General features: G+C 62.0%; 2 protein-coding genes across 3 annotated transcripts; both read left to right on the forward strand.

Moving 5' to 3' along the window:
- Positions 1-414: 414 nt before the first annotated feature.
- Positions 415-5,567, forward strand: FAM50A (family with sequence similarity 50 member A). Its single transcript, XM_008250296.5, has 13 exons — positions 415-741; positions 1,796-1,880; positions 1,977-2,076; positions 2,224-2,369; positions 3,784-3,860; positions 3,955-4,021; positions 4,180-4,241; positions 4,419-4,495; positions 4,714-4,768; positions 4,864-4,912; positions 5,002-5,072; positions 5,162-5,272; positions 5,383-5,567. Exons 1-13 carry the CDS (start codon positions 631-633, stop codon positions 5,389-5,391), a joined length of 1,020 nt encoding a protein of 339 aa, XP_008248518.1. The 5' UTR covers positions 415-630; the 3' UTR covers positions 5,392-5,567.
- A 3,908-nt stretch (positions 5,568-9,475) lies between these two features.
- Positions 9,476-24,894, forward strand: PLXNA3 (plexin A3). Of its 2 annotated transcripts, XM_008250284.5 has the most exons (33): positions 9,476-9,850; positions 11,531-12,153; positions 12,424-12,963; positions 13,348-13,530; positions 14,852-14,980; positions 15,053-15,153; positions 15,458-15,581; positions 15,663-15,819; positions 15,911-16,010; positions 16,187-16,301; positions 16,392-16,592; positions 16,762-16,858; positions 16,964-17,154; positions 17,231-17,376; positions 17,444-17,564; positions 17,653-17,789; positions 17,895-18,065; positions 18,198-18,291; positions 18,372-18,611; positions 18,692-18,835; positions 18,915-19,149; positions 19,248-19,390; positions 19,471-19,727; positions 19,832-19,898; positions 19,996-20,142; positions 20,222-20,381; positions 20,547-20,650; positions 20,854-20,950; positions 21,208-21,398; positions 21,619-21,788; positions 22,228-22,440; positions 22,540-22,690; positions 23,896-24,894. In XM_008250284.5, the coding sequence occupies exons 1-33, from the start codon at positions 9,613-9,615 to the stop codon at positions 23,989-23,991; spliced, it is 5,883 nt and encodes a 1,960-aa protein (XP_008248506.2). In that variant the 5' UTR covers positions 9,476-9,612; the 3' UTR covers positions 23,992-24,894.
- The last annotated feature ends 523 nt before the right edge of the window (positions 24,895-25,417 follow it).

Genomic DNA, 25,417 nt, shown 5'->3' on the forward strand with positions numbered 1-25,417 from the left:
ACTGCCACCTTCAGGCCTGGTGAGGGAGAGAACTCGGGCCCCGCTTTGGATGGGAATCAAAAGTCCCAGGTAGGGTAGCAGGGATGCCAGTCTCCAGATCAATGGCCAATTAGGTGAGGGGGAGCGTGTACAACCAAGGCCTCACGTCAGGCAGGGAGGAGGCAGGAGGACTAGGGGTTATGTCCTTGGGTAGAGGTCCACAGCAAGCAGGTGGAGGAAATAGGGTGACCAGGGGGTTCCAACGTGGAGTCAGGGTTAATAAGCAAGCGCAGGAAGCCGGGGCCCCCAACCTCCAGGCCAATGAGGCATGGGAGTCAAGGCTGGGAACCGGCCTAGCCCCGGAAAGCGGGCGGGGCGGGGCGGGGCGGGGCGGGCGGCGGTCACGTGCCTGGAGGGCCGGCGCGGCGCGGGGCGGGGCAGGGCAGGGCGCCCGCGCAGTCCCTGGTGACTGACGTCACGCGTCAGCTGACTGCGCCGCCGCTGCCTCTGCCTCCGCCTCCGCCGCCGCCGCCGCCGCCGCCGCCGCCACCGCCACCGCCACCGCCACCGCCACCGCCACCGCCACCGCCACTGCCACTGCCACCGCCGAGACTCAGCCGGGCCGTTGTCAGTGTCGCCGCCGCCATCGCCATGGCTCAATACAAGGGCGCCGCAAGCGAGGCGGGCCGCGCCATGCACCTTATGAAGAAACGAGAAAAGCAGCGCGAGCAGATGGAGCAGATGAAGCAGCGGATTGCAGAGGTGCGGGCCGGGGCGCCTCGGAGCATGCGCGCCGCCGGGGCCCCCTGGCGGCCGCGTGCGACGCTGGGGCCCTGGGAAACCCCGGGCGGCGTGCTGCGAGTTCTTGGAGGGCTGGCCCTGCGCCGGGGCGGGGCCCTTGCTTGTCGACCTCCAGCAGGAGCCGGAAGCGAGCCAGCGGGTCTCATCTGTAAAATGGGCCCAGGATTTGAGCTAGCTGGATTGTAGCTAGAGTCTAGCAGAGAGATGTCACCCTCTGTGTTTGTGTTGATGGGCGCCTCCACGGCCCTTCCCAAGCACAGCGCATTGTGGCTCGATTCCCTCCGCTCTCGGGGCGAGGTTCCTGCCCTGACCCAATGGGTACTGGGAAGGGCAGACCCTCTCCCCAGTAGAGCTGCAGGGGGCGCCCCGCAAAGCTTGGCTTCCCCGCCGGCCATTGAGGCACATTGCAGATCCTCTGTGCGCCCTGTTCGCTCACCAAAGGCGAACCTTCGGGTGCTAGTGGTCCAAGCAACACTTCAGCAAGTGTCCAGTGAGAGTGGGCTGTCAGCAGGGGAACCAGTGTCGCAGAGGCCTGCGTGCCCAGGGACAGTCTGGCAAGCTAAAAGTAGATTTCTCTGCTGGCCACATCTTTTGGAGACCCCAGAGGTGGCTCAGTGGCACCAAGTGGCTGAGGCTGCACGGAAGAGGCCTTGTGGTAAAGCTGTTGGCAACATCGGGAATCTGGAGGGAGAAAACTCGCTCCCAAAGGGGCTGGCTTCCTTGACCATTCTTCTGGGCTGCAGGAGCTTTAGCTTAAAGGCTACAGACAGAAACAGCCAAAGGTGAGGTGGTCCCAGGCTACCCAGGGAACATTACCCCCAGCCTCATGGACCCTTCCATCAACAAAGGAAAGGGGACATGTCTTTTCCAGGGTCACATTGTAGTGACTCGAGGGGCAGATCTAGGACCAGCACCCAGTTCCTGAAAGCGTGCTGTTTCCAGCTGGAGTAGCCGGTGGGGGGCGGGGGCAGGGGCGCGGGCGCGGGTGCTCATCGCCACTCTCACTCCCGGACAGGAGAACATAATGAAATCCAATATCGACAAGAAGTTCTCTGCGCACTACGATGCGGTGGAGGCTGAGCTCAAGTCCAGCACCGTGGGTGAGCAGGGCGCATGTGCCGTCATCGCCGGAGCCCAGGGGCCACTGGTTTGCTGGCCCGAGTGGCTGACCCGCCCCATGTCCCCTTGCCTCACAGGTCTGGTGACCCTGAATGACATGAAGGCCAAGCAGGAGGCCCTGGTGAAGGAGCGGGAGAAGCAGCTGGCCAAGAAGGAGCAGTCGAAGGAGCTGCAGCTGTGGGTGCTCGCGGCACCTCCTGGCTATGGAGCTCGTGCCCGTGGGCCCCTGGGCTGCTGGGGAGGTCCCATCTCGCAGTCTCGCACAGGGGGCTCTGGGTCAGGGAAGGGAGGACATGGGACGTGACGCCTGCGTGCCCTTGATAGGAAGCTGGAGAAACTGCGAGAGAAGGAGCGCAAGAAGGAGGCCAAGCGGAAGATCTCTAGCCTGTCTTTCACCCTGGAAGAAGAGGAGGAGGGGGCTGAGGAGGAAGAGGAGGCAGCCATGTACGAGGAGGAGCTGGAAAGGGAAGGTGAGCGTGGGCTCGGGGCAGGCGGGTGGGCTCGTCCTTCCACAGTGGTGGCTTGGGTTCCTGGCTTCTTGGCATAGGAGAGGAACGCACGGGTCCCAGGCTGCACTGGGTTTTAATTTTTAAAAATTTTTGTAGAAGATTTTATTCATTTATATATGTTGAAAGAGGGAAGGACAGAGGTCTCCCATCTGCTAGTTCACTCCCCAGATGGCCTCAATGATCAGGGCTGGGCTAGGTGGAAGCCAGGAGCGTCTTCCGGGTCTCCCACGTGGCTGCAGGGGCCCAAGCACTTGGGCCATCTTCCACTGCTTTCCCAGGCCACAGCAGAGAGCTGGATCGGAAGTGGAGCAGCTGGGACTAGAACTGGCACCTATATGGGATGCCGGCACTTCAGGCCAGTGGCTTGACCTGCTACTCTACCATGCTGGCCCCCCCGCACCTTTTGTTACAGCTCAGTGTGGGCTCAGTGTCAGAAGCAGACTGGTACCCAGTCCGAATGTTCCAGAAGCTGCTCTTCACTAGTGCTGCGCAGGATGGTCTCAAGCCCAGGCTGGCTGGTCCAACCTTGCAACGTTGGAAGTGTTCGCATGGCCCGAGATGGTAGCCGCTTGGCACGGGTGGCCCAAGCGCTTGCCATGTGACTGAGGCCCCTAGTAGTTAATTCAGTGTTGAATAGTTTCCACCTGATCTTACATATCTGCTGAAATTCAGTGGCTACTGGTTTGGCCCCAGAATTAGGGGCCATCAGGTACAAATTGGGAAGGCTGGGGAGGGAGGCAGCCCTGTGTACTGTACACCTGCTCGGTGCCTGGCCAAGGGCCCTGCAGGCCCTGTCCCTGTCTTAGTGGCAGTCACAGGTCAGGCAGAGTGTCCCATGAGGGAACGATGGAGGTGGGCCTGAAGGATGCGGGAAATCTCATTGCGGAGAGGGGGCAAAGATCACGCTTCCCAGGCCTGGGAAGAGGGCAAGAGGAAACCAAGGCAGGGGGTGGCACTGCATGGCTTTCAGGAGGGAGAACATGCCAGCCACCTGCGGCTTTGATTTTGCATGTTTTAGCAGGCATGATGAAACAGAACAAGAACCAGGTGTAATTTCAGTAAGAAGTTGTATTTAACTGGCTGGATTGCAGATGCTGCCATGGTAACAGGCGGCGCTGGCTGGGTGCCGGGGGCTCAGCCCCGTGTGTGGCAGGAGCTGCAGCTTGGGAGGGGAAGGCCCACCGTGCCCGCCTCCTCACCGTGTACTTGTACAGAGCTTTTAGGAAACTGCTTCATGGGCTCCTGTCTCCCTCTGGGGGTTTCATTTTAAGGGGCCCAGGGATGGGAGGGCAGTGTCCGTTGTTGGTTTGTAAGTTGGAAGTCCTCCCAAGCTCACAGTGTTTTCATATAACAATGCCGACATTCTCTGCTCCAGAGGTCACCACGAAGAAGAGGAAGTTAGGGAAGAATCCAGATGTTGACACAAGCTTCTTGCCTGACCGAGACCGTGAGGTAAAGGCCACGGAGCCCTGGCTCTGCCGTTGGCCCAGGCCCTGACCCTGACCCCAGCGCTGGCCCTCACTGCTCTGCTGGTTTGCTCCCTCAGGAGGAAGAGAACCGGCTTCGGGAGGAGTTGCGGCAAGAGTGGGAAGCCAAGCAAGAGAAGATCAAAAGTAAGCACTCGCGGACTTGGAGGTGTGCAGCCCGGCGGGCGGGGGGCCCTGGGATCCGGAGAGGTGGAGCAGGAGCACAGGCTGAGCCCCGAGGAAGCCCGGGGGCGGGCGCACGGGGACACCCGGATGTGGAGGCCAAGGGCAGCTGTGCTTTGCAGGCGAGGAGATCGAGATCACCTTCAGTTACTGGGATGGCTCCGGGCACCGGCGGACAGTCAAGGTGAGCAGTGTGGGCCCAGCGGCCCTCGGGTTTGGGGGAAGGCTTTGGGAGGCCCCCTGTGGATTCAGAGGGCAGCGGTGGGGGTGGGGAATGAGGGCCCTGGGCCTCTGCCCCTCTGCCCCGGCAAGAGCCCTCTGTAGGCATCTGTGTTGGTTTCACTGCTGGCGTCTCACACAGATGAAGAAGGGCAACACGATGCAGCAGTTCCTACAGAAGGCGCTCGAGATCCTTCGCAAAGACTTCAGTGAGCTCAGGTGAGGAGTGCGCGCATGCCCATGGCAGCAGGCCCCGCACGAGTGCTCCCTGCGTAGGAAGGCGGCACAGAGGGCACTGTGCGCCCCAAAGACGAGGGTCGGGCTCCGCCGTCCTTCCTGCCCTCGGAGAGAGCTTGGTGGGAGGGCTCAGCTCTCCTCGCTGGCTGCTTCCGCCCTCCCCGTCTGTGCGCCCAGCCCCTCCTGCCTCTCGTCCTCAGGTCGGCAGGCGTGGAGCAGCTCATGTACATCAAGGAGGACTTGATCATCCCCCACGTGAGTGCCCCCGGCCCCGGGCCTGCCTGTGACAGGGGTGGGTGCGGCTGAGCCAGGCAGCCGTCAGCACTTCCTTCCTTGTGCTTGGCTCCTAGCATCACAGCTTCTATGATTTCATCGTCACCAAGGCCCGGGGAAAGAGTGGTGAGTGCCCCCGCCCAGCCTCCGCCGGCGTCTTGCCCCAGCCGTGGCGGGGCGGCAGCGCGATGTTGGGCTGTGTCGTCCCCCTGCAGGGCCACTCTTCAACTTCGACGTTCACGATGATGTGCGGCTGCTCAGTGACGCCACCGTGGAGAAGGATGAGGTGCGCTGGGTGCCCGCAGCCAAGGGCAGGGCGGGAGGTGTCGGGTCACGTGGCTCCGGGCAGAGCTGCAGGGCCGTCTCCTTCCGCAGTCCCATGCTGGCAAGGTGGTGCTGAGGAGCTGGTATGAAAAAAACAAGCATATCTTCCCCGCCAGCCGCTGGGAACCCTACGACCCCGAGAAGAAGTGGGACAAGTACACGGTGAGTGAGGAGGCGGGGACGGCCCCCTGCTGCCAGGCGGGCAGCTGCCAGGCAGCCCGGCTCATCTCGTCTCTTTCTCTGCCCCTGTGCCCTCCTCATCCTCACACCAGATCCGCTGAGCATCCTGGGAGGCGGCGTGGTCTCGCCTCCCCTCCGGCCTCCCCGGGCGCGCCGCTGTGTCGTCGTGGCTCTGGACGTCTGGCTGCCCCAACCCTGGCAGCGCCATCCCCTGCCTTTCTCTTTTACAATAAAAAGAATGCACTTGTCAGAGTTGGAGCAGGTGCACTGCGGGAAAGTGTGTTTGTGCGGCATCTTCCTCTCCCGCGGTGAAACCTACCTGTAAGCCCAGCACTTCGTCACCGGGCACCGTGCAGTGTCACCTCCCCCCCACCCCGCTCCCCCAGGCCTCGGCCACCCTGGCCTGCTTCCGGTCTCTCGGGGTGGATGGCTTGTACACGTCCAGGGAGAAACCGTGTGCTTGGCAGGGCGGGAGGGGGAGTGGTGGTCTCCGCTGCTTGGATGCCGTGCCTGCCTGCCCTGCTCACACTGTCCGGAGCAGGTGCGGCCCAGGGGCAGGAAGCAGCTTGAGGGGTGTGTTCTGTGACCCCAGGGCCAGAAGCTGTGGCCCCTCCCTCTGCCAAGTTTTGAGTAAGCTGAGGCAGGGAGGCGTGGCTGAGGGGGCTGAGGAAGGTGAGCTGACAGCTCGCTGCTGCAAGCCATCCTCCCCTCATCTGTGGTCAGGCAGAGAGGAGGGGCAGCCTGTGAGCCGCGGGGAAGCCCTCAGCTCTCGGTCTGGACCCACGTCCCTAGCCAGTGTGCAGAATTGCAGGGGTGGGCAGTGGACATTGCTTGGGCAGAAGCCCCGGGTCCCATTCAGCCGTGGCCGGGGAGGCCTGGCTGGCAGCTGGGCCCTGTCTCAGGTTCCTGGCCCTGTGCTGGAGGTGGGGCCGTCTGGGGTTACTTGGAAGAGAGAAGAGGTAGGGGAGGCCAGGCCTTTAGCGGGTCCCAGGAGCCTCGTAGGGGTCCCCGTTCCTTCATGCCAACGCCTTCCTGCCTTTGAGAAGCCACCGACAGCGGCCTGCGCATTGGCGGGTGGTCTCTGAAGGAGCCAGCGTCAGCCCTGCTGCTTCTGGAAACAAGCCCCTGATGACCAGGCTGCATCCGGCCTCCCTACTGAGTCCCCGCCCAGGCTTGGAATCCCAGGGACGGGTGCTGAGCTGAGGCGGCGCACATGGTATCTCTGGCACTAACCTTTAATGTAGAGTTTTAATGTTTCATCCACAAAAGTTTGCATAGCAAATGAGCTGGGACTGATGTGCAGGGGGTTAAGGTGCTGTGTGTGACAGTGGCATCTCATGTGAAGTGGCAGTTCGAGTCCCGGCTGCTCCACTTCCATTCCAGCCACCTGCTTATGGCCTGGGAAGGCAGTGAAAGATGGCCCAAATACTTGGACCCATGTGGGAGACCCAGAAGAAGCTCCTGGCTTCATACTTCCTAGTTTCAACACTTGAGGTAAAGCTACAGTGATCAAGACCGTGTGGTGTGGTGTAAAGATCACTGGGACAGAAGTGAGAACTCCGAAACAAACGCAGACGTCTGAAGTCAATGGTTTTCCAGGAGAAAGCCCAGACCGCTTAACTGAGAACCAACAGTCTCTCTAGGACAACTAGAGATCCACATGCAAAAGAATAAGCTTGGACCACAGCCTCACATATGTAGAAAATAGGTCCAAATGGATCAGAGACCTACGTTTAAGGCTTAATACCATAAAGAGTTTAGGTGTAGACATGTGTACATTGTTGTGCTCTGGGATTAAGCAATGATTTATCAGACAACAAAAGCACAAGTAGGTGGGATTGTGGACGTGGTGCAGTGGGTTAAGCTGCCACCTGATTTGCCAGCATCTTTTAGAGCGCTGGGTCAAGTCTCGCCTGCTCCACTTCTGATCCAGCTCCTTGATAATGCACCTGGGAAAGCAGTGGAGGATGGTCCAAGTACTTGGGCCCCTGCACCCACGTGGGAGACCTGGATGGAGTTCTGGGCTCCTGGCTTCAGCCTGGCTCAGACCCAGCCATTGCAGTCATCTGGGGAGTGAACCAGCGGATGGAGGACCTCTCTCGGCCTCTCCTCTGTGTAACTGACTTTCAAATAAATAAATAAATCTTTAAAAAAAAGTGAAAAGGGAATTCACAAAATGAGAGAAAATCATATATATAGTAAAGTACTTCATACCTAACAAAGGATGAATACTCAGAATATGTAAGACTTCTCTATTTCAACAACAGAAAATTCCAGTGAAAAATAGGCGAAGGAGTTAGACATTTCTCTAAAGAGGACATAGAAATGGCCGCTAATGCTATGAAAAGGTGGTCAACATCATTAGTCAACAAAGAAATGGGAAGCAGAACTGCAATGAGGTAATGAGGTAACCCTTGTCCCAGGGGTATGAACATTGTAATAATAATAAAAATACTAAACATTAAGAAGTATGGGGGGGGGGTCGGTGCTGTGATGTAGTGGGTAAAGCTGCCGCCTGCAGTGCCTACATCCCATATGGGTACCAGTTCAAGACCCGGCTGCTCTACTTCAACTCTCTGCTATGTCCTGGGAAAGCAGTAGAAGATGGCCCAAGTCCCTGGACCCCTGCACCCACATGGGAGACCCAGAAGAAGCTCCTGGCTCCTGGCTCCTGGCTTTGGATCGGCACAGCTCCGGCCATTGCAGCCATCTGGGGAGTGAATCAGTGGATGGAAGACCTCTCTCTCTGTAACTCTGTCTTTCAAATAAATAAATACTTTTTTATTTATTTGAAAGAGTATTAGAGAGTATGTGGAGAAACTAGAACCCTCATACACTACTGGTGGGCACAAGGTGTAAACTACCAGAATATATGCCCATTGGATAAATAAAATGTGGTCTATGCATGCATGGAATTTTTTGGTAAAGACTTATTATTTAATTATTCAAAAGGCACACAAAGAGATTTTCCATGTACTGGTTCACTCCACAGATGGTTGTAATGGCCAGGGCTGGGCCAAGCCAAAGCCAGGAGCCAGGAACTCCACTGGGGTCTCACATGTGGGTGGCAGGGTCCCAGGGACTTGGGCCGTCATTTGCTGCCTATCCAGATGAATTAGCAGGAATGTTGAATCGGTAGCAGAGAGCTGGGACTGGAAACGGCGGTCCAATGTGGATTGCAGGCATCGCAAGCACCACAAGTGGTGGCTTAACCCACTGTGCCACCATGCCAAACCCATGCATAACAAAGAAATGAAGTCTTTTTTAACATTTTTATTTATTTATTTATTTTTGAAAGGCAGAGCTACAGAGAGGCAGAGGCAGAGAGAGAGAGAGAGAGAGAATTCCATCCACTAGTTCACTCCCCAAATGGCTGCAATGGCCAGAGCTGAGCCGATCTGAAGCCAGGAGCCAGGAGCTTCTTCCGGGTCTCCCACGTGAGTGCAGGGGCCCAAGTACTTGGGCCATCTTCTACTGCTTTCCCAGACCACAGCAGAGAGCTGGATCCAAAGCCGGTGCCCATATAGGATGCTGGCGCTGCAGGCCAGGGCTTTAACTCGCTGTGCTACAGCACTGGCTCCAGAAATGAAGTCTTGATCCATGGATGAACATGGGTACAACATGGGTGAACCTATACTAAGTGAAAGAAGACACAAACACATTGCATGATTGCATTTATTTCAGATGGCCAGAACTGAGAAGCACATAGCCAGAAAGTACATGGGTGGTTGCCAGGAGCTGGGTTAAGGGGCAATGCGAGTGGAGGTTAACAGGTACCGGGTTTCTTTGGGGGATGACAGAAATGTTCTGGTATTAGACACTGGCCATAGTTGCCCATGGCTCCTATTGAATTGTACATTTACAATGGGTGACATGTGATAGCCAAGCTGTATCTCCATAAGATTGTTTAAAAAGAAGAGGAGAAAGAAACCAAGGCAATGAAAGCCCGCGATACCGGGTCGTGGTGGCCAACTGGGGGAAGGGATGAGCTTGGAACCGAAAGGGAGGCTTCCGCTGCCACGCACCTGGGCGGTCAGGACAAGGAGGCCACGCAGGGGCAGCAGGTGGCCCCAGGCACACCTCCGATCGCCTGGACGGGGCGGGGCGGCCGCGCGCCCCAGGCCCGAGGGGGGTGTGGCGCGGGCGCGCGCGGGTTCCAGGGTCGCCCAAGGCAGAGGGCGGGGAGCTGGGGGGCTTGAGAGGCTCGTAACGAGGACACGGCAATTAAGCGAAGGGAATCGGGTCCTTGGGTAGGGATCCCCCGCGGCCTTTTGGGGGCCGGCGCTGCGTGCCGGGCCCCTTAGCCCCGGGAAGGAACGCCCATGCCTGCTGCCACTCGGGCGCCCCCGCCCAGCGCGGTGGTACGGTCCGGACTTAAAAGGCCCCGGCTGGCGCGGGCCGGCCCAGTGTGTGGGCGGTGGCGGCGGCGCGCGCAGGGCGCCAGGCGCTGGGCGCGAGGCGAGGTAGCGGGGGCGCGCCAGCGGGGCCAGTGTGGGGCTCAGGGGCGCGTCCACGTGGCCAGCGGGCGGCCACCCGAAGCCAGCGGCGGCGGAGGGACAGGTAAGTGGCCTCCGTGCCCCCTGCCCGTACAGGGGGAACCCGCTGGGGGTCTCAGGGCTTGGGCAGTCCGGGGATTCAGGTCGGGCTTGCCGGGGATAGACCCTGTTCTTGTCCCTCTGGCGCGGGTCTGTTTGACCCTCTGCCTTCCTGCGCAGGTAGGGATGGCCAGCAAGAGCCCACTCTCGGTCTAACAGGACCCTTTGTGGCACCCCAATCCATTGAGGTCCCCACGGTCTGCTGAGGGTTAACCCTGGCCGGGAGCACGGTGGGGAGCTTTGGGTGCTTGGCCGGCAGCATCTCTCTCTGGGCATCGCTGTGCAGGGGCTGGCCTCATCTGGAGCTCACCACTGGCAGGGCCCGTAGCAGAGGGGCTGGGTGTGCCTGTGATGCCCGAGGTTAGCACTTAACTAGGTTGGGGGGTGGGGTTGCAGGGGGTTGTCTTGGGCTCTAGCTCTCCCTCCTGTCCTGAGCCTAGCCTGTTGTCAGGCTTATCTTGCTGTGGGGATGCGGAGGAGGTGAGGGTAGGGTGCAAGCAGCCTCCTCCTTCGCCTTCCTTTCTTCTCCGGCTGTTGCATTACGGCTCCAGGAGGCAGGCCTGACAAAAGAGCCCCAGAGATGATCAATCCAAGCTGAAACTTTGCAGTTTCAAGCTGGGCCTGCCCCTTGTTCTAACAAATGCATTTTCCCCCCCTTTCTCTCTTTTGTGCTCCCTTGGTTTGATTCCTTGCACCCTCCCAAGCTGAGAACCTTCTGTCTCCCTTGGGGTTTAGGCGCCGAGAGATCGGCACTGAGCCTGCCCTGCTGGCTGCCACGACACTGCTTTGCTGTCTTTGCAGCCTGGGACTGGCTGGGTGTGGCCTGGGGGCGAAGTGCCAGTCCCTGCACTGTCCCTGTGGTCCCCACCCCATCTCTCCAAGGCCTTGATTCTATTGGGGGGTGTTACTCCCTTCCACAAGGCTCCTGGGACTCCCTCTACCTTCCCTTCGCCAGCTAACCTCTGAATCTCGGAGGAGAGCTGCACAGGACTGCCTGGGCATCAGCCTGACTGTGCCTGAGCGAAGCTTGACTTACGTCTGTCTCAGCGCATGGCTGTGGGGGCAGGCGCCACTCGGCTTTGTGTTGCAGCGGGCAGCCCAGACAGAAGGCTCCTGGACAGCCAGCTGAGGCCCTCGGGGCCAGGAGGCAGCTGCGGCCGGGAGCGGGAGATGTGGTGGCTGTGGGTTCAGCCTGAGGTCTTGATTTCCCAGACCCCTGTGCAGGGCTTCTGGGGGCCAGTGCAGCCCCCACCCCCTCCCTTCCCGCCTGGTTGTGATTGCCGGGTATCTCTGTGGCCTGGGCTTCCCCATCGTTGCTCTTCTGGGCAGCAGGCCACCCTGAGCTGTGGGAGGTGGTGCTGGGGATCTGAGTTCCAGGAGAAGCTCCCATGCGTCTGCCTCCGCTGCCCCCCCTTGGGTGTGGCCCAGTAGCCCTGGGTGGGGGATGATTGATGGCCCCCAGGCCTGCTTGCGCCTGCTGCTCACTCATGTGCCCTGGTGGAGGCCCCTCCTCTCCCAGCCGCTGTCACCATCTGGGGCTCTGGCTCTCTGAGGCACGGAGCTCAGCCCTGGGCCGCGTGTCCCCAGGAGGAGGGCTAGCAGCTTGGGCCCGGGCCCTGCGCCTCCATTGCCATTCTCTCCTCAGGCCTGTCCCGGGTGCAGCTGCCGGCCATGCCCACTGCCTGCGTCCTCCTGCTGTTCTTCCTCACGGTGGGCAGGGCTGTGGGCAGCACCAGGTCCTTCCGTGCCTTTGTGGTGACAGACACCACGCTCACTCACCTGGCCGTGCACCGAGTGACTGGGGAGGTGTTCGTGGGTGCTGTGAACCGAGTCTTCAAGCTGGCCTCCAACCTCACTGAGCTGCGGGCCCATGTCACCGGGCCCGTGGAGGACAACGCTCACTGCTACCCACCTCCCAGCATGCGCGTGTGTGCCCACCGCCTGGCACCTGCAGACAACGTGAACAAGCTGCTGCTCATCGACTATGCGGCCCGCCGCCTGGTGGCCTGCGGCAGCGTGTGGCAGGGCATCTGCCAGTTCCTGCGCCTCGACGACCTCTTTAAGCTGGGGGAGCCGCACCACCGCAAGGAGCACTACCTGTCAGGCGCGCAGGAGCCCGACTCCATGGCTGGCGTCATCGTGGAGCAGGACCAGGGGCCCAGCAAGCTGTTCGTGGGCACCGCGGTTGACGGCAAGTCTGAGTACTTCCCCACGCTGAGCTCCCGCAAGCTCATCAGCAACGAGGACAGCGCCGACATGTTCAGCCTGGTGGGTGAGCCAGGCATCTCTGCCCTGCCATGCGCCGGGCCCCGCCCCTCCCCTCCTTCCTTCCCCTCGGAGGCGAGCCCTGCTCCCAGAGGCTTGGCCCCTTACTGTCGCTGCCGTGTGCAAGAGCAGCTGAGGGTGGGAGGACAGAGGCCAGTCACCCTGCCCTCGGATGCCCCTGTGGCCTGGGCTGGTGGCGCCATCTGAGTGCCCGAGGAGAGCGGAGTGGGCCCAGGGCGTCACCCCACGCTGTCCCTTCCGTTTGGTCCCCAGGTATACCAGGACGAGTTTGTCTCCTCGCAGATCAAGATTCCCTCAGACACGCTGTCCTTGTACCCTGCCTTTGACATCTACTACGTCTACGGCTTTGTGAGTGCCTCCTTCGTGTACTTCCTGACGTTGCAGCTGGATACCCAGCAGACGCTGCTGGACACAGCCGGCGAGAAATTCTTCACGTCCAAGATAGTGCGCATGTGCGCCGGCGACTCCGAGTTCTACTCGTACGTGGAGTTCCCCATCGGCTGTTCCTGGCACGGCGTGGAGTACCGCTTGGTACAGAGCGCCCACCTGGCCAAGCCCGGCCCGCTGCTGGCCCAGGCCCTGGGCGTGCCGGCCGACGAGGACGTGCTCTTCACCATCTTCTCTCAGGGCCAGAAGAACCGGGCCAGCCCGCCGCGGCAGACCATCCTCTGCCTCTTCACCCTCAGCAACATCAACGCCCACATCCGGCGCCGCATCCAGTCGTGCTACCGTGGGGAGGGCACGCTGGCCCTGCCCTGGCTGCTGAACAAGGAGATGCCCTGCATCAACACGGTGAGCGCCCGGCCCTGCTGTGCCGCGACTGGCAGCTTCACCCCGAGCCCTGGCCTCCTTGTTGGAGCTCTCCCGTGCTCTGTCTGCCCTCCCCTCTTCTCCCTGTCTGTCTCTACCCGGTGCGCTGTTTGTCGACTGCCACCTCCCCCGGCTCTCCCTCTTGGCCGCTCCTGTTGGTGACAGCCTCCCAGCCTGTCCCCACCGACCAGGCCCAGGCTGTGCCTCTCCCTGCTCTCCCCCACTCAGCTGCCAGTGTCCCACGGGGTCCCGGGGCGAGCTGTCAGGCCTGTGGGTCCCAGACCTTGCTCCGTGGTGGAATGTGGGCTCCGCCGGCCTCTGTCAGGGTGGCATGTGGGGCATAGTCGCTGTCCTCTGTCTCACCAGCCCATGCAGATCAACGGCAACTTCTGTGGGCTGGTGCTGAACCAGCCCCTGGGCGGCCTGCACGTGATCGAGGGGCTGCCCCTGCTGGCCGACAGCACCGACGGCATGGCCAGCGTGGCTGCCTACACCTACCACCAGCACTCCGTGGTGTTTGTTGGCACACGCAGCGGCAGTCTGAAAAAGGTGGGTCCGGGATCCCTTCTTGTGTGGGGCTAGGGCCAGTCTCTTTTAAAGATTCATTTTTTTAAAATTTGAGAGGTAGAGTTACAGACAGCAAGAGGGAGAAACAGAGAGAAAGATCTTCCATCTGCTGGTTCACTCCCCAAATGGCCGCCACGGCCAGAGCTGTGCTGATCCGAAGCCAGGAGCTGGGAGCTTCTTCCGGGTCTCCCACGTGGGTGCAGGGGCCCAAGGACTTGGGCCAGCCTCCACTGGTTTCCCAGGCCACAGCAGAGAGCTGGATCAGAAGTGGAGCAGCCGGGACTAGAACAGGCAATGGGGCCAGGCTCTTGAGATATGGGACAAGGGGTGAGGGGCAGAGCATGCGGACAAGGCCTGGGAGCCCCCTGCACAGGGCATGGAGGATGGGGCAAGGGCCACCTCCCCTGCTCTTCGGATAGCCCCTCAACCGCTTGCCGCTGCCAGCCCCCACTGTGGCCCGGGACTAGATACCGACCTCCTACGGGCCCTCTGCCATGACAGCAGGGGCTGGGGCTGAACTGCCGTCGCTTGGTCCTCATTTGGAAGGATGAGGGAGCAGATGCAGACACAGCCCAGCATGCTGGGCCTGCAGCCACCCTGCTCCTTAGCCTGCCAGCCACAGGCCCCACTCGCCTCTGGCGCTCTCCCTGCTAACTCCATCCCATCCCTCCAGCCTCAGCCACATCCGTCTTTCCCTCACAGGCACTGGGACTGTGCTTCTGCCCATGGGCAGTGAGACGGGACCGTAGCTGTCCGCTCTGGGGCTGGGGCTGGCCGGCCATGAAGGCGGGATGGGCTCTTGGGAGCTCACACGTGCTGAAGGGACAGCCGTCAGGGCGAGGGCTGTCTTGGCAAATGTGGTGCGATCCCCGGGGAGGGTTTCTGCAGGAAGATGCTGTGCTCGGGGTGCTCTGCTTCTGGAACTTTCATTTGCAAAAGCTGTCACTCACATTCCCTACAGTCCAGCCACCCAGCCATGGACAGCGCCAAAGTCAGTGCTGTATAAGCATTACCAGTGTCTCATTCCAGGGCATTTTCATTGTTCTTAAAAGCCCCATAGTCCGTCATCCACTGTCACCCCTGCTCCCCCGTGCCCCGGGCTTTAAGCAGCATGAGTCACGCTGTCTCCGCCTCCTGGGAGCAGTTTCGTTGCACCCTCCTTCCCCTGGCCTCCGCAGTCCCGTGCTGAGCCTGACCAGGCCCTGACTTCAGCTCTGCCCACGGCTAGGAAGGCCCTAGCTCGGGAGGAGGGTGGCCTGGGCGCAGGCAGCTGCAGTGGCCTCAGGCTGCTCTTGTGGCTCAGGTGCGGGTCGACAGCTCCCAGGATGCCCACCTGTATGAGACGGTCCCCGTGGTGGACGGCAGCCCCATCCTGCGGGACCTGCTCTTCAGCCCTGACCACCGGCATATCTACCTCCTGAGTGAGAAGCAGGTGGGCCCGCGGTGGGTGGCGGTGGGTGAGGGGGCGGGCGTGCGCCGGGTGCTGACGTGTGGCTGTCCCCAGGTGAGCCAGCTCCCGGTGGAGACCTGTGAGCAGTACCTGAGCTGTGAGGCCTGCCTGGGCTCAGGAGACCCACACTGCGGCTGGTGCGTGCTGCAGCACAGGTGAGGACAGCAGGCGCAGGCTCCGTGGAGCTGCAGGGATCCAGGAGGAGTGGGCCCGCCAGGCAGGAGCCGGTCCCATGTGTCGTGCCCACTTCTCCCCAGCCGCGCCCTGGCAGCCTCCCCTCTCCGGCCCTGCTCTGCTTTCTCCAGCTAATGAGCGGAACCTCCACCCCGAGCGACGTCACTCGGACCCCAGGGGATGAGGCTGAGGCACGCTGTTGCCTGGCATCGTCAGCTGGGCAGGCCATCCCCTGCTCTTTCCCTCTGCGGCAGTGCTGGGACAGCTCTGGCTTGACCCCACCAGGTGCTGCCGGGAAGGGGCCTGTCCGGGTGCCTCAGCCCCACGTGGCTTTGCAGAGGAGCTGAGCAAGTGCGTCCAGGTGCGCGTGCGGCCCAACAACGTGTCGGTGACATCAGCTGGGGTGCAGGTAAGTGGCATGGAGGTGTGCCGGGGCCCGCGTGAGCTCTGCCGGGGGTACGCCTTGCCCTGAACCCTCTGCCTCCCCCAGCTGACTGTAGCCATGCGCAACGTGCCAGACCTCAGCGCGGGCGTGAGCTGCGCCTTCGAGGAGGTGGCGGAGAGTGAAGCTGTCCTGCTGCCCTCCGGCGAGCTGCGCTGCGCCTCGCCCTCTCTCCAGGAGCTCCAGGCACTTACCAGGGGGCATGGTCAGTGGGCTGAGTTTGGAGTGGGAGGGGGTCTCGTGGAGGGGTGCTCCCTGCCGCCGGCTGCTTCAAGGCCTCCCTGGGCTTGTCACAGGGGCCACACGCACCGTGCGGCTGCAGCTGCTCTCCAAGGAGACTGGCGTGAGGTTTGCCGGGGCTGACTTTGTCTTCTACAACTGCAGTGTCCTGCAGTCGTGAGTACTTACCCCATGGGACACAGGGGACTGTGAGACAGCAGAGCTGGCCGGGTGGCCTTCCTCAGCCCTGGGCCGGTGTCCCCACATCCCCTGGTGGGCGGTGCAGGTGGCCTTGTTGTGTGGGTTCTTGGAGGGGTGGGGAGGGCAGCGCTGAAGGCTCTACCTTCCGCCAGGTGCATGTCCTGCGTTGGCAGTGCTTACCCCTGCCACTGGTGTAAGTACCGCCACGTGTGTACCAGCCACCCCCACGAGTGCTCCTTCCAGGAGGGCAGGGTCCACAGCCCGGAGGTGAGGCGCTGGGCTCTGTGCGGGCTGGCCCCTGGCCTTTCGGCATTTGGTCTCCTCGTTTGCAGCTGACAGGTGCTCCCCCCCACCCAGGGCTGCCCTGAGCTCCTGCCCAGCGGGGACCTCCTGATCCCAGTCGGCGTCATGCAGCCTCTCACCCTGCGGGCCAAGAACCTGCCGCAGCCGCAGTCAGGCCAGAAGAACTACGAGTGTGTGCTGCGGGTGCAGGGGCGGCAGCAGCGGGTGCCCGCCGTGCGCTTCAACAGCAGCAGTGTGCAGTGCCAGAACGCCTCGGTGAGGCCTGTGCCGCCCCTGGCGCGGCGTGGCGAGCAGGCCGGGCGAGGGGAGGGCGCTGGTCTACAAGCCTGTTGGGGCGGCCTGAGGCTGGGAGATGCGGTGATGGGCACACATCTCGGGGCGAGGGCTGCTCATCTAGCTGAGGTCATGGGGCCCTGTTTCACAGTACTCCTATGAAGGTGATGAGTATGGTGACACTGAGCTGGATTTCTCCGTGGTCTGGGATGGCGATTTCCCCATTGACAAGCCTCCCAGCTTCCGAGGTGAGCATGAGGATCAGCGGGGGGGCTGAGCAGTCTGCCTCACGGGGCAGGCGTGCAGCACCAGTACCTCGCCGCCTCCGTCAGCGATGTCCCCTCTGTCTGCAGCCCTCTTGTATAAGTGCTGGGCCCAGCGGGCCAGCTGCGGCCTCTGCCTCAAGGCCGACCCCCGCTTCAACTGTGGCTGGTGCATCTCGGAACACAGGTGCCAACTGCGAGCCCACTGCCCGGCTCCCAAGACCAACTGGATGCACCCGAGCCAGAAGGGTGCCCGGTGCAGCCACCCCCGCATTGCCCAGGTCAGCCCCCGGCCCTGCCCACCCACAGGGCACCCAGGAGCGTGAACTGACCCTCGCCTGCCATCTTCTTGTGCAGATCCACCCGCTCATGGGGCCCAAGGAAGGAGGCACCCGGGTCACCATCGTGGGCGAGAACCTGGGCCTGGCCTCCCGGGAGGTGGGCCTGCGGGTGGCAGGTGTCCGTTGCAACTCCATCCCCACCGAGTACGTCAGTGCCGAGAGGTGAGTGTGGCCACATGGGCGGCGGGTCCCTTGGGACCGGCTGGCCGTGACCGCCTCTCACCTCCAGGATTGTGTGTGAGATGGAGGAGTCGCTGGTGCCCAGCCCGCCGCCAGGGCCTGCTGAGCTGTGCGTCGGCGACTGTTCTGCTGACTTCCGCACCCAATCGGAGCAGCTTTACAGCTTTGTGGTGCGTGGCCTGTCCCCCAGCCCTCCCTGCCCCCTCTCCCCAGCAGCAGGCTGGCCCCTCTCACCCCTCGTGACTGCTTCTCCCCCAGACCCCGACGTTTGACCGTGTGAGCCCCAGTCGGGGCCCGGCTTCGGGGGGCACACGCCTCACCATCTCTGGCAGCTCTCTGAACGCCGGCAGCAGAGTCACGGTGACCGTGAGAGACGGCGAGTGCCAGTTTGTGAGGTGGCTCGGGGCCCCCCAGCCTCAGGCTGTGCACTGGGTGGGTGGCTGCGGGGCCAGGGCAGCCCAGGGGGCCACGTGCTCCAAGCGCTACGCTTGCCCACATAGGAGAGACGCTGAGGCGATCGTGTGTATCTCCCCCGGCTCCACTCAGGGCCCCAGCCAGGCCCCCATCACGCTCGCCATTGACCGTGCCAACATCTCCAGCCCTGGAGTCATCTACACCTACACCCAGGATCCCACCGTCACTCGCCTGGAGCCCACCTGGAGCATCATCAAGTGAGCTGCCTTTGAGCCTGCTGACGCACAGTACCTGCCAGTCACCTCTGGGGGAAGGGGCCGCTCCAGGGTCGGGGAGGGGTGGGAGGGGCGGTGGGGGAGAGAGCCTGAGGACCCTTCCCTTGTCCCCAGTGGGAGCACCGCCATCACTGTGAGTGGCACTCACCTGCTCACAGTCCAGGAGCCCCGGGTGCGGGCCAAGTACCGTGGCATTGAGACCACCAATGTGAGTACCAGCCGCCCTCCCCCACCTGACCCTGCTGCCCATGGCTTCCTGTGCTGGGCTGCCCATTCTTGTCCCCACAGACATGCCAGGTGATCAATGACACTGCCATGCTGTGTAAGGCCCCCGGCATCTTCCTTGGGCGGCCCCAGCCGCGGGCCCAAGGCGAGCACCCTGATGAATTTGGCTTCCTGCTGGACCACGTGCAGACAGCCCGCTCCCTCAACCGCTCATCCTTCACCTACTACCCAGACCCCAGCTTCGAGCCCCTGGGGCCCTCCGGCGTCCTGGATGTCAAGCCTGGCTCCCACGTGGTGCTGAAGGTGCCAGTGGAGTGAGGTCCGCAGGGGAGGGGAGAGGCGGGGAGGTGGAGCCCCAGACTGAGCTGCGCTCCCACCCCCAGGGCAAGAACCTGATCCCTGCAGCAGCCGGCAGCTCCCGCCTCAACTACACGGTGCTGATTGGAGGCCAGCCGTGCGCGCTCACAGTCTCGGACACGCAGTTGCTGTGCGATTCGCCCAGCCAGACTGGCCGGCAGCCTGTCATGGTAGGTGGGCGATGGGCCAGCCTCCAGGGCAACTGAAAGTGGGCATGGGGTAGGGCTCACCCCAGGCCTGTCTCCGCAGGTGCTGGTGGGCGGCCTGGAGTTCTGGCTGGGCACGCTGCACATCACGGCCGAGCGGGCGCTGACCCTGCCTGCCATGGTGGGGCTGGCAGCAGGGGGCGGGTTCTTGCTGCTGGCCATCACCGCAGTGCTGGTTGCCTACAAGCGCAAGACTCAGGATGCAGACCGCACACTCAAGCGGCTACAGCTGCAGATGGACAACCTGGAGTCCCGTGTGGCCCTGGAATGCAAGGAAGGTGCCTGGGATTGGGGGGAGGGGAGTAGAGCGCAGGGCAGGGCATGGGGCCGGGGGCCTCCTTTGTCTTGCTCAGCTCACCTCTCCGCCTGTCCCCAGCTTTTGCAGAGCTGCAGACTGATATCAACGAACTGACCAACCACATGGACGGGGTGCAGATCCCTTTCCTGGACTACAGGACCTATGCTGTGCGTGTGCTCTTCCCCGGCATCGAGGCCCACCCCGTGCTCAAGGAGCTGGATGTGAGTCCCTCCTGGCCTGCCCACTGCCCACTCCCCCCGGGGCCTGTCCCACCTTCTGAGACCCGCGCTGCTCCCCACAGACCCCCCCCAATGTCGAGAAGGCCCTGCGCCTCTTTGGGCAGCTGCTGCACAGCCGCGCCTTCGTGCTCACCTTCATCCATACACTGGAGGCCCAGAGCAGCTTCTCGATGCGCGACCGTGGCACTGTGGCCTCACTCACCATGGTGGCCCTGCAGAGCCGCCTCGATTATGCCACGGGGCTGCTCAAGCAACTGCTCGCCGACCTCATAGAGAAAAACCTGGAGAGCAAGAACCACCCAAAGCTGCTGCTGCGCAGGTGCGTACTCTGCAGCCCTGTGAGGCTCTGCCCTGCACGGCCCCACCCCTCGGCCGAGCCCCGCCTCTTCTAGGCTCGGCCTGAGGACCCGTGTCCTGCCCTAGGACCGAGTCGGTAGCTGAGAAGATGCTTACTAACTGGTTCACGTTCCTGCTGCATAAGTTTCTGAAGGTGCGCTTGGCGGGTGGGCGGGCAGTAAGGGAGGGGACGTCAGGGGACACCCGGCCGCGAGGCGCGGCAGCAAGCCATGCCCCCGACCTGGCTGCAGGAGTGTGCCGGGGAGCCGCTCTTCCTGCTCTACTGCGCCATCAAGCAGCAGATGGAGAAGGGCCCCATCGACGCCATCACGGGCGAGGCGCGCTACTCCTTGAGCGAGGACAAGCTCATCCGCCAGCAGATCGACTACAAGACGCTGGTGAGCCTGGGGCCAAGAGGCATGGCCGTGGGGAAGGCGCTCGCCCTGAACCAACTCTGCTGTGCCCCTCCACCTCTAGACGCTGCACTGTGTGTGCCCGGAGAGCGAGGGTAGCGCCCAGGTCCCAGTGAAGGTTCTCAATTGCGACAGCATTACCCAGGCCAAAGACAAGCTGCTGGACACCGTGTACAAAGGCATCCCGTACTCCCAGCGCCCTAAAGCGGAGGACATGGACCTGGGTGAGGCCTCCTCCTCCTGCCCTGCTGCCCACAGCCTCCAGGGCGGCTTGCCGTCTGTGCTGCTCCCCACCTGAGCCCGGTCCTCAAAGAAGAATGGGCTGAGGGTCTCGAGGGGCCGAGGGGGGGGTGCCGGGCATGAGCTCAAGGACTGTCTGTGGCCTGCAGAGTGGCGCCAGGGCCGCATGGCCCGCATCATTCTCCAGGATGAAGACGTCACTACCAAGATCGAGTGTGACTGGAAGAGGGTCAACTCCCTGGCCCACTACCAGGTGAGGGGCTAGACGCCCATTCACCCAGGAGCACCCGGAAGCCAGGGGCTCTGGCTGTCCCAGTCCTTGTTCCTCATGTCCAGGCCCTTCTCGTGGGGCCTCCAGTGGTACCCACATGCACACTGAAAACTCTGGGTTGGGGGTGGCCCTTGGGAATCTGGGCTTCCTGCACTGTTCCTTCTCTCTCTCTCTGGGGCCTCCAGGTGACAGATGGTTCCTTGGTAGCACTGGTGCCCAAACAAGTGTCTGCTTACAACATGGCCAACTCCTTCACCTTTACCCGCTCCCTCAGCCGCTATGGTAGGTGTCCCCAGCGCAGAGGCCTCTGCTGGCCCTGTGCCCCCACAGGCTGCATAAGGCACCCTGGGGCTCCCCCATGTAGGTACGTGGCTCAGCTCTGGAAGCCTCCTGCACCGTGCCCTCGGCAGGTGTCTCCTCGGGCCGGGTCTAGAAGTAGGGTGGGCAGCGAGAGCAGGCGGTGGCTCCTGGGAGAGGATGGGGAAGAGGCTGGGCAACCCCTCGTGGCCCTGGTGACCTCAGCCTTTCCTGCGCCCCAGAGAGCTTGCTCCGCACGGCCAGCAGCCCTGACAGCCTCCGCTCGCGGGCACCCATGATCACACCTGACCAGGAGACGGGCACCAAGCTGTGGCACCTGGTGAAGAACCATGACCACGCTGACCACCGGGAAGGGGACCGTGGCAGCAAGATGGTCTCGGAGATCTATCTGACGCGGCTGCTGGCCACCAAGGTAGGGTGTGTGTCCCCGTAGCACCTGGGCCTCCGTAGATGCCTTTTAGGCTGGCCCTGGCCCTGGGTGCTTGGGAGCCAGTGGGCCTTTCTGAAGGCCATTGCTGCAGGAATTCCCAGCTTAAGGTCAAGGCCAGGTCTGCCTCAGACACACTGGCCCTTGCAGGGCAGCCCCGCTCTTTGCCGAGCCTCTCTGTGCTGCCTTGGCCGTCTTCCCACAGGGCACGCTGCAGAAGTTCGTGGACGACCTCTTCGAGACAGTGTTCAGCACGGCCCACCGGGGCTCAGCCCTGCCCCTGGCCATCAAGTACATGTTTGACTTCCTGGATGAGCAGGCTGACCAGCGCCAGATCAGTGACCCTGACGTGCGCCACACCTGGAAGAGCAACTGGTACTACCCTGTGCTAGAAGGAGCTGTGGCTTAGCCAAGACCCGGGTCTTGTGGGGCAGGGTGACCGTCAGGAAAAGACAGTGTGGCTTGGCCAGGAAGGCAGACTCTGCCGGACACTGGAGCAGGCGAGGTGCTGGTCATGAGGGCAGCAGCACTGAGACGTGGCCACATGCCTGCTGCGGCCCTGCGCAGGGCAGAGGTGCCTGGCGGCTTTGGCCCTGGCGGTGGCGGTGGCAGCTGCAGGGGAGACCAGCACCTGCTAAGAGTATGACAGGCCTGTACTCTTATTTCTTACTGCCTGCAGTCCAGCAAAAACTTAAAGAACAGACTGTTTTCCTGAGCATGACGTGAGCCAGCCAGACAGGAAGAAGATAGGGAGGGGAGGGGAGGGGCTCCCAGGAGCATCTTGGGAGCCACGCACATGTGTCCCCCCATGCAGCCTGCCCCTGCGCTTCTGGGTGAACGTGATCAAGAACCCGCAGTTCGTGTTCGACATTCATAAGAGCAGCATCACGGACGCCTGCCTGTCGGTGGTGGCCCAGACCTTCATGGACTCCTGCTCCACGTCCGAGCATCGCCTGGGCAAGGACTCCCCCTCCAACAAGTTGCTCTACGCCAAGGACATCCCCAACTACAAGAGCTGGGTGGAGAGGTGGGCCCTGAGAGGAGGCGGAGCCGCGGGTGAGGGGACAAAGGCAGGCACTTGGCTCTCGTGACGTGTGCCTGAGGGACTGACTCAGGGTCCCAACAGGTATTACCGAGACATTTCAAAGATGGCGTCCATCAGTGACCAGGACATGGATGCCTACCTGGTGGAGCAATCCCGCCTCCATGCCAGTGACTTCAATGTCCTAAGCGCACTAAGCGAACTCTACTTCTATGTCACCAAGTATCGCCAGGAGGTATGTGCTGCCCCTTCAGGCCCCGTTGCTTGGTGGGGGTGATGGAAGGGACAGTGGGGACCTGGAGCCCATCTCCTGACCAGGTGCTGGGGCTAGCATTTGAGGGACCCAGGCATGAAGCCAGTGGCTGGAGTACAGAGTTCCTACCGGGAACTCTGTTAAGGGGCCAGAGTCCCAGTTCCTGCTGGGCTGGGGTGTCAGGTGGAACTGCAGGTGCATGGCGCCAGGGAGGAGGGGAGGGGGCGGACATCGGTAGGGCTCATGAGGTTTATGATTAAGTATGAACTTCAGGATGTATTTTTAGCTGAGGGATTGCCCGTGAGCCAGAGGAGGAAGCAAGGAGCCAGGGCGACTTTGGGGTTTTTCACCTTAGCCACTGGGAGAGGACGGGGAGGGGGGACAGACCCATGGCGGGTCAGGGCAGATCTCAGGGTTTCGTCAGAGCATGCAGGCCTTCCCTGGGAAGTGGGACAGCCCCGGGGAAAACTCGAGCCCCATGAGCACGGGTGGAAGAAGTGGCATCACGGCAGACTACCTGGACTTGGGGTGGTAGCACCCACCTTCCAGGCTACAGCCACGTGATGGGAGGTGGCAGGCAGGTGGCTGCACACGGGCTATGCAGGGTGGGGAATGGGTGGGGCCACAGACACACATTTGTGAGCCCATAGATGGCCGTGAAAGCCCTGAGCCTGGCTGGGCTCAAGACGGGAGGCCGTGGTGGGTGCTGAGGGAGAGGCGGCCTGAGCGCTGAGCCCTGGGCCCGTGGGATGCTCCGTGGGCAGAGGGAAGCAGGGGCAGCCGGGACAGGTGGGAGGGAACCCAACAGCACCTCCTGGCATCCTGCGATCCTCACGGGTCCGAGAGGAGGGGTGGCGGGCTCTGCCAGCGGAGGAAGATGCCGTCGCCACAGCGCAGCTCCCTGAGTCTGGCCACGAGGTCGTGGAGAGGCTGCATGGGGCATTGTGGGTCAGGAGGGACTGGGAAAGCGCAGTGGGGACAGTGAGCCCTGGGCGCGCTTGGAACGGGCTGTGCCCTGGCTGTGGACAGAAGGAAGCTGTCCTTGGAGGGGGCTGGTATCCAGGAAAGCCAGTGGGTTTCACGGAGGGAAGAGAACACACTTGAACCCCGTGCTGTGTGAGGGTGCAGTGGGCTGGGCCGGGCAGCCCGGACAGCCCAGCCCCAGGGACCTCTCCTCCCCCCCCCAGATCCTCACCGCTCTGGACCGAGACGCGTCCTGTCGGAAGCACAGGCTGCGCCACAAGCTGGAGCACATCATCAGCCTCGTGTCCAGTGACAGCTAAGAGCTGCAGACCTGGCGGCGAGGGGCTTGTCCCTCTGGGGCTGTCCTCTGGCACGCGGAGTGGCTGCTCCCAGCGCGGGTCCTGGGCTGCGCCCCGTGTCAGGTGTTCTGGGGGCGGGCGCCGGGGCAAGGTGCCCCCGGCACAGCTGGGCCCCCTTCGTTAGTGCCTTGCTTTGGGCCCTGCGGGAGGACGGGGTGACAGGACCAGCGCCCCCATCCAGCAGCAGCAATACCCCCACCCTCCAGCCCTTGCACCCGAGGTCTTGGGCCAGCCCCTCCCCCTTGCTATTTATACCCCAACCGCCTATTTATTGCATTGAATTCGCCCTCACTGTCTCCCTCTGTATGAATGTGCCCCCATGGGATGTTGCCAACCTCACTTACCTTCTGCCCTGGAGTTGTGCTGGCTCCTTTGTGACAGTGCTAGCCTCGGCCCAGGGTCCAGCACCTCACCCTGTCCCAAGCAGGGCCTCAGTGCTGACGGATCTGAAGCTGCCCTCCGACTCTGGCTGTGCCACCCTGGGCCGCAGCGTGGCCGTCCCAGCGTCTCGGGGGCCAGACCTTTCCCTCTCCCGGGGCCCTGTTCCCTCTGAGCACCAGCACGGCTGTAACCAGCCTTGTGCTGGGGCCTGGCCCGGGCCCGGGGCTCCAGACCCGTCCTCTTCCTGGCCCTACTGCCAAATGTCCTCAGTGTTGTCTGCATTCGCCCTGCACCTCTCAGCCCCACTGCCCTGGCCGTGCCCGCCCCGAGGGGCTGAGGCGGCAGTGCCTTACTGCTGTGTGTCTTCTGCCTCCTCTGAGCAACCCGGCCCTCTCTGTGGTCCCCAGTTCTCCCCTCTTTTGTTGCATGAGTTTTTCTTTGTTCACATAATGTTCTTTCCTAATTAAATGGTGGGAAAACAGAGTTCATGTGTGGCTTTGTCTTTGGGGCATGTGGGTGGAGTTCTTGCTTGCTGAGAATGTGAGCAATGTAGTGGGCTGAGCCACCTGTGGCGCTGGCATCCTATGTGGTCGCCAGTTCGAGTCCCGGCTGCTCCTCTTCCAGTCCAGCTCTCTGCTATGGCCTGGGAAGGCAGTGGAAGATGGCCCAGGTCCTTGGCCCCTGCTCCCATGTGGGAGACCTGGAAGAAGCTCCTGGCTTCTGGCTTTGGATTGGCACAGCCCTGGCCGTAGCAGCCATTTGGGGAGTGAACCAGCAGATGGAAGACCTCTCTGTCTCCCTCTCTGTAGCTGGGGCCCCCGCGCCCACGTGGGAGACTCGAATGGAGTTGCACTCTTGGCTTTGGACCTGCCCAGCCTTGGCCATCTGGGGAGTTAACCAGTGCACAGATCTATCTCTGTATAACTGCCTTTCAAATAAATAAATAAATAAATATTAAAAAAAAAAAAAAAAAAAAAAAAAACGTGAGCAAGGGCAGGAGCGTGCC

The sequence above is a fragment of the Oryctolagus cuniculus genome, chromosome X, assembly GCF_051225735.1.
Source record: "Oryctolagus cuniculus isolate XC-2025 breed Fujian yellow rabbit chromosome X, ASM5122573v1, whole genome shotgun sequence".
Classification (NCBI taxonomy): Eukaryota; Metazoa; Chordata; class Mammalia; order Lagomorpha; family Leporidae; genus Oryctolagus; species Oryctolagus cuniculus.

Bases quoted from the DNA above. Each gene is read 5' to 3' on its own strand.
- PLXNA3 (XM_008250284.5), top strand. From the start codon at position 9,613: ATGCCTGCTGCCACTCGGGCGCCCCCGCCCAGCGCGGTGGTACGGTCC. The intron at 16,302-16,391 runs GTGAGGCGCTGG...CCCCCCACCCAG, and splicing joins GCAGGGTCCACAGCCCGGAG to GGCTGCCCTGAGCTCCTGCC. The intron at 20,951-21,207 runs GTAGGTGTCCCC...CCTGCGCCCCAG, and splicing joins CCGCTCCCTCAGCCGCTATG to AGAGCTTGCTCCGCACGGCC.
- FAM50A (XM_008250296.5), top strand. From the start codon at position 631: ATGGCTCAATACAAGGGCGCCGCAAGCGAGGCGGGCCGCGCCATGCAC. The intron at 2,077-2,223 runs GTGGGTGCTCGC...TGCCCTTGATAG, and splicing joins CAGTCGAAGGAGCTGCAGCT to GAAGCTGGAGAAACTGCGAG. The intron at 4,022-4,179 runs GTAAGCACTCGC...TGTGCTTTGCAG, and splicing joins CAAGCAAGAGAAGATCAAAA to GCGAGGAGATCGAGATCACC.